Source organism: Lycium ferocissimum, unplaced genomic scaffold (assembly GCF_029784015.1).
Source record: "Lycium ferocissimum isolate CSIRO_LF1 unplaced genomic scaffold, AGI_CSIRO_Lferr_CH_V1 ctg7005, whole genome shotgun sequence".
NCBI lineage: Eukaryota > Viridiplantae > Streptophyta > Magnoliopsida > Solanales > Solanaceae > Lycium > Lycium ferocissimum.
In genome coordinates, this window is record NW_026726597.1 from 54,165 (window position 1) to 64,730 (window position 10,566).

General features: G+C 35.2%; 1 protein-coding gene across 5 annotated transcripts; it reads left to right on the top strand.

The window, feature by feature from the left end:
• Window positions 1–680: 680 nt before the first annotated feature.
• On the top strand, window positions 681–9,817 carry LOC132045547 (origin of replication complex subunit 2). 5 transcript variants are annotated; one of them, XM_059436134.1, is made up of 7 exons: window positions 684–839; window positions 5,742–6,232; window positions 7,216–7,322; window positions 7,470–7,602; window positions 8,294–8,588; window positions 8,960–9,187; window positions 9,280–9,817. In XM_059436134.1, the coding sequence occupies exons 2-7, from the start codon at window positions 6,104–6,106 to the stop codon at window positions 9,477–9,479; spliced, it is 1,092 nt and encodes a 363-aa protein (XP_059292117.1). In that variant the 5' UTR covers window positions 684–839; window positions 5,742–6,103; the 3' UTR covers window positions 9,480–9,817. The 5 variants fall into 5 exon arrangements, with proteins under 5 accessions (XP_059292112.1, XP_059292117.1, XP_059292116.1 ...); XM_059436133.1 differs by having other exon boundaries at window positions 5,742–5,980; window positions 6,085–6,232; window positions 8,960–9,817; XM_059436129.1 differs by having other exon boundaries at window positions 681–839; window positions 6,085–6,232; window positions 8,960–9,817.
• Window positions 9,818–10,566: the final 749 nt, after the last annotated feature.

Sequence of the window (10,566 nt, forward strand, 5' to 3'; positions counted from 1 at the left end):
AGACATGGATGAGACAAAGGGACCCTTAAATAGTACTCCCTCCGATTCAAAATAAGTGTCCACTTAGTTTTTTTTCACACCCCTTAAGAAAACACCAACTTCTATAAGAAAACACTAAATTATAAAAACTAGGTATTTTGACTAAATTACCCTTAATTAATAAGACTCCTGCCTATTTATTGCCTTGAGTAAATAGGCACAAATCTTGAAAAATAAAATTGATTCTTTCTTGATTATGTAAGTGGACACTTATTTTGAATAAAAATAAAAAGACTAAGTGAACACTTATTTTGAACTAGAGAGAGTAACTTGCATGGCATGTAAAACTGGGAATCCTATGGCTATACAAGGATTACTTTATTCTCTTGACAAGGGGATCCTTAAATAGTAATACTTGCATGACATGAAAATTTGGAAATCTTATGGTTATACATGGGTACACCAATTACAATTATATTACAATTACAAAAGAGAGTCCCATTTCGATAGCTTACTAGCCTTGATGCACCCATCTTTAATTTATTCTCATGACAAGGGGATCCTTAAATAGTAGTACTTGCATGACATGAAAATTTGGACATCTTATGGTTATACGTGGGTACACCAATTACAAATGAGAGTCCCATTTCGATAGCTTACTAGCCTTGATGCACCCATCAATCAGAAAGAAAAGAAATTAACCAAATGTGCAACTTTGTTGCAAAGAATGAGGCCCAAGCCCATAGTTGTCCAAAACTGCGCAAATAATAATAATAAAAAAGCCGCGGGAAAAATATCATTAGGGTATTTGCAAACGGTTATCGCGAGAAGAGTGCTTGTTCTCAGCCAAAGGTTTGAAGGTACTCTGCTCAGTTTATATTTCTTCCTCTTCTCCTTTTATGTGACTTATTATTCTGCTCATTAGTGGTGGCAAATGGGCGCGGATTTTGACGGGTTGAAAACGGGTTACACCCATATTTTATTGGTACAGCCATATAGTTTCTAGTAATGTATATAACCAAACTAGACTATGACGATCTATATATTAGGGTAAACCTATTCTAGTGAACATTGTTAAAAAAGTTTACTGGTACAAATTTTCAAGGTTTAGAGTTGTGTTTGATGCAATAAACATACAACATTCAGTATTTACCAAAAGAATAGTTACTGTCAAACTTCACATTTTGGTAGAAGTAGCCAAAATTTGTTTCTTTAGAATTCTAAGCGATTCCTTCGATCTTTATCGGCCTCCGGATTTGGCTTAGAAGTAATTAATGTTTTTCTGTTATTAGAATATTCAAATTTTCCTAATTGTTCAAGCAAATGGAATTTTCAATTATTTTCCTTTCTGAATTAGCAATGTCCTGACCCATATTTGACCCGCACTAAACCCCGTTTCCAACCCATTTTACTGCGTGTTGAAGACGGGGTAACCCATATTTATGGGCGGTTTGTGTGAGTTAAGAAAATATGGGTGAAATTTGCCCACACTATTCTGCTGTAACAGCTTTAGTAAGTCCATACTAGTATACGTACCCGCGCGATGCGCGGATCGTTTTAAAGAAAAAAGAGCTGAGAGGTAGTAGATAGTATTGATTATGATTAAGATAAATAAAAAATAACAAAGCAAATTGAATTAGAAACAACATCATTGATTATGATTCTTTTATTACGTCCTCATTATTTCATCAACACAAATATAAGGTTCAATATATATTAAAAAAAAATTTAATAATCATCAACAAAAGGAGGGAGAAACAACAATTGGAATAAGTCATGCTAGCAGAAGCAGTAACATTGAAAAGAGAAGCTAATATATATTGATTTATGTGTTACTGGAGGAGTATATATATAAAAAGGTCAAATATACTCTTCTTTTATACTTTGAGTCCAAATATACTCTTTCTCCGTTAAAATTGTCCAAGATGGACATGAGATATGACGTGGCACTAACAACTCGGTGAGGTAGACACCACATGGCATGCCACCTCGCCACTCCAACCCAGTTACCCCTCTCTTCCCCTTCTTCTTCGACCACTACCATCTCCTCCCCTCAACAACCTTTGCAACTATTAGCACCACCACACCGATTGATTCAGAATATAATCAATTACCGATCACGATATATCCAGAATATTTCGAATTCAATCAATTGATTCACTTCAGTCACTTCTATTTTCCCTTTGATTTTATTACCATTAACGACAAAGTAGGGAAAAAAGAGCGAACTGAGGAGAATGAGAATAATATGGAGGGAAATTGGGGAATTAGGTGACTTTACTACTATTATCAAATTTCTGTGGTTTTAAGTATTCTGTCACTTCCTCTTCTCCAAGGATGAACAAAAATGTGAAATTTCTTTATGTCAGATTATTCGTTAGTTAATATGGGTCTATTTAGTAGTCAATTTAGAGAGGAAAATTTGACTACGAATTTTGGTGCGCGATAGATGAGATTTGGTGGTGCTAATGGTTGCAAAGGTTGTGGAGGGGAAGAGATGGTAGTGGTGGAAGAAGAAGGGGAAGAGAGGGGTAAATGGGTTGGGGTGGTGAGGTGGCATGCCATGTGGTGTCCACCTCACTAAGTTGTTAGTGCCACGTCATAGCTCATATCCGCTTTAGACAATTTTAACGGAGAAAGGGTATATTTAAATTCAAAGTATAAAAGAAGGGTATATTGGACTCAAAGTATAACGGCAAGGGCATAATTGGCCCAATAGTATAATGAAGAGTATGAATGAACGATTTCACAAAGTTCAGGGGTATATTTGACCCTTTTCCGTATAGAAAATGTTAAGAAGTTTGAACTTCATTCCAATTCAAATTTGAAAAAACATATCAAATGATAAGCTCTAGAAAGGGATGATAATCTGCTACCAATATACAAAAGTGTTGTACGCTACTCATCTTGCAAAATAAATTAAATCAAGAATAAGGTATTTGATTGCGAATGATCATCTGGTCCTTGCGACATCTGTACAAAACGAAATCCATTCTCCATTACATAAAAATAATAAATTATACAGAGCTAATACCAACATGAAGTTCATAATCCAACTTAATCTTTGGTCTACAGAGAGACCCAAATGTTAAAATATACCTCATTCTCAGAAAGTTATCCTCTTTCTTCTTCTGCTTCCCTATGAATTTTTTCTGTACACGTCCTATTAAAGACTTTAAATTTGTTAAAAACTCCATCCTCAAAAGTTAACTGTTATAGTTCCTTCATTTGCTTGAACCTGATTTTATTTACATCTTTTAATCCATACATCAACCAATTCAAAAGAAGATAGTTATAAAAAAATTTAAACATTACCAAGTCTAGAGGACTTCTGTATCTTCTTATTAAGAGAACCAACAAATGGGAGAGCTAACACAATATGAAAAACTGAGTCAATAATCAACAGATTGAAGGACGTTTTGTTATATATATATATATATATATATAATCGCATGATAACAGATAAGCGCACGTACCAATGCATCTACTAAGAAGCAAACGTAGTGAAAAGAAAAGAATCCATCAGTAAAAGTAACTTAAATGAGGCAAAGGAAAAAAGGGTCCTCTAATCACATTGCAACTGAGAGGCAAACGTAGTGAAGAAATTAATCAATTACCATTTACCAACAGAATATAGCAGAAGGTAACGTGATTTTTCAACGACAGAATATCCAATAAACAAAAAATTGATAAGAAAGTAGCTGTGTCAAGGATTAAATCATATGATTCACGACAAACCGGTACAGATATCACAACAAAATTAATAAAGAAAATGTGGCAAAAAGTACATATATGTGCTGGTTTAATATGTTAAAGTTGTCAATTTGTCATGAGAGAAACCAACATACTTATAAGATATGTATATGCCATGATAAATTCAGAATGGCCTTCACATATTCGAAAGACTGCTAAACCAAAATAGGAGATAATTAATATGACATCTACAATCAACCACTATAATAAAGATAAAAGTATGCTCGAGATTCACCTATAATTCCAACATCTAATAACAGCCAAGATGTGCTCTACTTACGTGACAAACTCCACGCTTTTCCACCTCACAGCTTCTTTAAGAGACTTTTTCTTCTTTTTAACTTTTCGCACTTCTGTTTTTGCCTTATCTCCCCTCTGATTTTCTCCATGTGCTGGACTTTTCTCACCCATCTGATGAAGGAGAAAGCCAGTTCTTTACATGTAACAGATAAATCTTCTGCAGTAGTGGAACTTGTGCGCTATAGAACTGAATTCGCCGGAAAAAGTGTACCATATGTCTGTCATGTGTAACCGTATGTGTGATTCATGGGAGTGATTGATGTGACCATGAATGAGGAAAATGGGAAGTTAATTAGACGTGGGTGGGGGCTTTCGAATTGGTTTAGGGTTAGTTAATTTTTTGGTTCTTATTTTATCCTCTAAATTCCTATTTCAACGGGGAAACTACCCACTAACTTGCACTAATTTTTATTTGAAATGTTTTATACTTAGTACCTCCATAAACTAATCCATCGTGCAGCGCTTTGTGATCGGAAGATGAAAACAATATGCCCGACCATCGTCCTTTAGAGGTGATAATAAATAAATTAACTTTACCATCTTCATTTCAAATTTAAAATTTAAAATTGTAACTAATTTATAACTAATATAACCACTTTTTGTCCTAAAACTATCCTGTTTTTAATAATATATAGATTATCCTTCAGGGTTTGTAGTTATTGCTTTAAAAATTTCAGATTGTCATTCATTCGACAGCTCTCTTAAATAAAATGTAATGTGTTTTTGATGACCAGAAATAGCAAATGACACCAGATTTATATTGAAAAATGGTGATCTACATATGCAAATGGTAAACCTATAACTTCCTGACTTTCTTTTGTGAAAGTATAAAATCCCAAATACACATTTTCTGCACAGAGAACCATATAAAGCAATCAATTTCTCGTGGCTTCAATGGGAGCTCCAGCATAACCAATTTTGAGTTTTCATATTACTTATTGAGTTCTGTAGAGGAGTAGCGGCTTTCTGTCTTCCCTTCTTAAACCTGAAAAGCGCTTGAGCGAAAGAATAATCTCAAGGCCAGTTTTGTTTTTTAATCCTGGTACAGTGTTAGATGCTGGAAATTCTTATGAAAGTGACTGAGAAAGAAGGAAATTGCTACTGGTAATAGATCGTGCAAGAATCTTACACACAATTTACAACCAATAAATCTGTCCCTATGGAGTGGACAAAACTCCCAGAAACTGATATTTAGACATACATTCAATAATCTTAAAAACAATCCTAACTAGATAATTATTGGATATATTGTCTACAACAAACAACTAGAAAACTGTAAAGCCTAATCTGATAATGATTGAAATATTGGTAACTGCTGGAGAGAATCAAGGAGGCAGTCTCTTCATGAGTTCATGTTTTGCTGATTGGTTCCGCCTCACGTGTAGTTCCAGAATCTTTATTTCCCCTTTCACGCTTTCTTCTTCTAAAATATGTCTTCAAAGGTGGGGTCGTATCATACAGCTAATACCAGTATTGCTATCCCATATAGGATTCGGTATAAAATAAAAGATATACAAATATTAATTCTACTGAAATTAACAATTGGATAAGCAATGCATATTTTCTGTATCATGATTTGGTCTAATACATCTAATAGAACGTGCCTTAATAACTTCATTGAGTTGAACAGCTTTGCCAAATCTCTGGGAGCTCGAGAAAATTCTACTCAAATGTGAATTTTATAACTTTATCCACAAATTTTATTTCAGTAATCTACTTGAGTTTCAAGTCAGAGAGAGAGGAACCTACTACTTTATTTTGTCAGAGTCTCCGGAGAACAGATTGGAGATAGCAGGTGATGGTGAGAGTAGTTTGAAATAGGCCATGAGCTAAAAACCAATGTGCATAATTCAAGCTCGAGACAGTAGATACACGTGTACCCACTGATTATATGCTTGATCCCTCTGAATTTACAAGATGACGAGGACTTCTGTATCACTCCCAAAAAGTATTTGCTAGAACTTTGGAATTCAAAAAGAACAAATACAATTTTGGAGTCCAGCACTTATTTCAACTTGTGCTTGTTGATTGATCAGAGCCTTAGTATTTCAGATTCTCTGAGTCAGAGGAAATGGATTTAGAAGAGATTGAGGAAGAGGAGTTTGGGTTCTCGAGAAACTATTTCCTTGCTAAAGAATTGGGCTCTTCGAAGAAAAAATCTGCTCGGAAGCTCTCAGAAATCGATCTGGTTGACGAGGAGGTTTGTGTTTGACTCCTATTCTCTCATTTTGTTTATATTATTAGTTGTTAGATCTCACTAAAAGTCAAACTATGTGGAGTACCACTGCTTCTAATACTAATTATGCGGCAGGGGGTGCAAACTTAATAAAGAGATGTTTTTTTTTTTTTTTTTTGATAAGGTGGGGGTGCAAACTTAATAAAGAGATGTACTTTTTAAAAATTGTTGAACTGTATATACAGCCTGAGCTGATTGCACCACTGCTCAAACACTACATTTATGTCATGTACTTCGCGGTAATAGTGACTTGAACATATGTAAGTATTTTTATCTTCTATCTTTAAGGGTTACAGAACGTAAATTTGAAAGTTGTGCTATGGGTTTTTTGATAGATGTGATCTGATTGTTTCTTCTGTCATCTATTGTGGTTCACTGAATTTGGCAATTGTTGTTTGGTTCTTTGAGACTGCCATTTGATTATTTTTTCTGTGATCTACTGTATAACTAAAATTTGACAGCAATCTATCTAATGTTGACTAATTATAATCCACTGTATTTCAATCAATTCTATCTTATGTAGAAGTATGACAGGAGTGATCTTCTTCTTCTTCTTGTAGAAGTACATTAGGAGTGATCTTCTTCTCTGTGAACCACCTTTTTAGATGTATGCTAAGAGGTTAGACAAGGATTGTGATTTTTGTAATTAAGGAGAAAATAAGGGGTGATTTATCATTTGATACCTTCCAAGAAGTACATGAAGGTATATCTACAAAAGAGATGGACTACCTCAAAATGCGAACTGTGATCATTCACGTGATAAAACTCTTAAGGAAGTCCAGACTTGACCATTGAACTAAGGCAATAAAGATAGTATTTGTCAATAAAAAAGACCAATGTAGTACCCTCAAAGATGAGGGTTTATGCTCCTTTCCAAATTATACTTCTTGTCCATGGTTGTGCTCAAACATGAGAAAGAAGTCCATAACGAGGATTATTGCATGCAGGAATTAAGAGAGGTGGCAGCTAATATTGAGCCCAAACATGAGAAAGAAGTTAATGATTTGATCAGTAGCTACAAAAGTTTGTATTCAAAATGGCTTTTGGTGCTAAGGTCAGAGTCCTGATGTATAGGTTTACTCTATGCTATGCTTTTCGGATAAGTTTTTAATTTTCCTTTTTTTTTTTTTTTTTTCATTAGCAATTAAATTTAAACCTGGAAGGTTTTCCTTTCTAATTTTTTGTTAATTTAATCTGATAGGTCTGGCTTTGCACTTTTGATGTATGGCTTCGGTTCAAAGAAAGCTTTGATTGAAGATTTTGCCACAACATCTTTAACTGATTACTCTGTCGTTGTCGTCAATGGGTATCTCCAGTCTGTAAATCTTAAACAGGTATTCATCTATTGTTTCTTCCTTGTTTAAAAGTGCTGCTTTCTTGGTAGCTATGTTTTAGAAATATTTTGTAGAAAGTCTCAAACTCCACTTTGCAAATTTTCTGAAAAATGAAGTTATAGGCACGTATATCAGGTCTAGACAGGTTATTACAAAAGCACTCATCATGGCAGGAGCATTTGCTTATTGAGCTGTGTTGTGTTCGGTTGTAAGCTTCCTACTTTAATGCGTTACAGGCTCAATGACATGGATTTTTAAGTTAGCACTGACAATTTTTGAAGTTTATTGTTATCTGATATAGTAGTGCGAATGGCTTTAATGAGAAGGCTATAACTGAAGATTTCACATTGGCTTGCCCAATAAGATGGTTATGCGCAGACTTCACAATCCTAAAACAATTGAAATAGAATACAGTGGTTGAAAATACAGCTGAATGCTCCATTTTATGGAGGCTATCGATACTTGAAACATCGATAATTTTTTACACAATTCATGTGATTCCTGGTGCATGGTCACTGGGACTTAGTGACAATAGTAATTTCCTTTTTCGTAGGTTACTATACTTTCAAATATCAACAATTATTGCACTTCCAAGCACCCCTCTATTATGATCATATTACCCGTGTTACAGGCACACAATCTTTCTGAGTAAATACTAAGAGATCTGCTATTATTGATTTTTAAATTTCAGGTGGTGATAACACTGGCTGAGCTCCTCTGGGATCAATTAAAATTGCGACGAAAGACTACCTCAGGAAGTCTGTCTAAAAGCCAACAACCATTTAACACCAGGTCCATGGCTGACCTTCTTGCTTTTCTAGACAGACCAGACCTAGAAGTTGAGGAGTGTTTTGTTTGCATTCTTGTTCACAACATTGATGGTCCTGGATTACGTGATTCTGACAGCCAGCAATGTCTTGCGAGCGTTGCTGCTTGTTCCCATGTTCGTATGGTTGCTTCCATTGACCATGTCAATGCTCCTCTTTGTAAGAGTTCTTTCGACAAGTGTGTTAGCTTTTATATAATTTGATGCATGCATGTGGAGATAAGGAATGTCTTGAGGTGGTGGTGTCAGGGAGTGTTTTGTGAAGTCTTTTCTCCGTGTCTTGCATGTACTAGTCCATGTTGCTAACTTTATGTGTTTAGGAGTTACTAGGTTTAGTGCGTTTTGCTAGTTACTGCTTGAATGTAAATATATATTAGCACTGTAACTATACCATCTTATGCTAAAATGTCAATTCTGGTCGTTTCCCTTAAATTATCTCTCTTAATGGCTGGTATTCGAACTCTGTTTATTATTTGCATGTCACGTTGAAAAACGTCTGACATTTACTGTATTGGCTGTCATATATGCCAGTGTGGGACAAGAAGATGGTCCATACACTGTTTGACTGGTACTGGTGCCATGTTCCTACTTGTGCTCCATACAAGGTTGAAGCAACGTTTTTTCCATTCATCCTCGCTCATGGGGGCACTGCACAAAGTGTGAAGACAGCTTCAATTGTCTTACAGAGTCTGACACCGAATGCTCAAAACGTTTTTAAAGTTCTTGCGGAGCATCAATTGGCCCATCCCGATGAAGAAGGCAAGATCTTTCATACTTTGGTTTCCCATTTCTATCTCCTGCATGTTGATGCAATTAGATCTTGCCTTAAAGTTGGACATGGTTCTTTTCAGGTATGCCAATCAATAATTTGTACACGACGTGCCGAGAACGGTTCCTGGTGAGCAGTCAAGTTACTTTGAATTCACATTTGACAGAATTTAAAGACCATGAGTTGATCAAAACCAAAAGAAATTCTGATGGTCAAGATTGCTTGTGTATTCCTCTTACAAATGAAGCCATTCAGAAACTTATAGCAGAAATCATTTCATAGAGTCTAATACAAGAGAAATTACTCAGCAGTAAGTTTAAAGCAGAGGCATGTTTTATGTATGGCGAAAATTCATGTGTAAAAAGTGCATCTTTTAGGACTATTATCTTGTGCGTAAGAATTGGCCTGGTCATCAGCTGGCTTTTACTCCACATGTTAGGATATCTGTTAAATATGGAAAACCTATCAAGAATCTTACAGAGGGAGCAATAGACACTGCACTCCACGATTTCCTGATTTTAGGCGTATACTGTTTTGTGGTGTTTGGATCCACATGTAATTTCTGTTGACCATCTTATTTGGTGATTCGGCTTTCTAAAAAGGCTAATCTGCTTGGAACATATTCTGTTTCTGAACGTATTTTAAGCACCGTGTAATGACTCTTCTTTAATTATCGGAACTGTTTAAGCCATAACAATTATCTGGGAGTAAAGTTGGTGTGCCTATTTTTAAGAATGTCAGACAAAAGGTATGTATTCAAGCAGAAATCTGGGTAAGAAACTGTTTGGCTAGCGTTCTTTTTAGTGTCCTTACCAATGAGTTAACCATATTTGGACCGAAATCTCAATAAATAATGACAACCACATTGGGAAAATAGGAAGATGAATGCGGACATGTTCAATGTCTATTAATCTTAGATATGAAAAGTAGGAGACAATGCAGATGTAAATGTGGCATTTTTTTCCTTTGTGTCATCGCTACTCTACTGCTGGCTGGAATATCATGAAGTCACGTTAAGACTATTTGGCTCCACGAGATGTAAAATTTATTAATAGTTGTTACCTAACACGAGGGAGTAGTTTAAGAAAATAGTACCCTACTTTTTCCATGTTCCATACACTTTTTAAGATTACATAATCAAAATCATTCTCAATTCCGAGTCTTATTCGAACTACGTCTATTCCCAAAAAAAAAAAAAAAAAAAAACACACACACACACACACACAGATGAAATAGGAAACGAGAGGTCAACATTGTACGTGGCCCCAAAAAAGGGACTCAAAAGTATTTGGTTTAATGTCTCATTATTATTCATTATCAACAAATGTTTTTACATCCTCAGTCCTAAAACAGAAAAGTCAGACGCATG

What these genes read in the sequence shown, in the direction of transcription:
- LOC132045547 (XM_059436134.1), top strand. Translation starts at nt 6,104, where the DNA reads ATGGATTTAGAAGAGATTGAGGAAGAGGAGTTTGGGTTCTCGAGAAAC. An exon ending in AAATGGCTTTTGGTGCTAAG is followed by an intron (nt 7,323 to 7,469) that starts GTCAGAGTCCTG and finishes TTAATCTGATAG; the next exon opens with GTCTGGCTTTGCACTTTTGA. An exon ending in AGTCTGTAAATCTTAAACAG is followed by an intron (nt 7,603 to 8,293) that starts GTATTCATCTAT and finishes TTTAAATTTCAG; the next exon opens with GTGGTGATAACACTGGCTGA.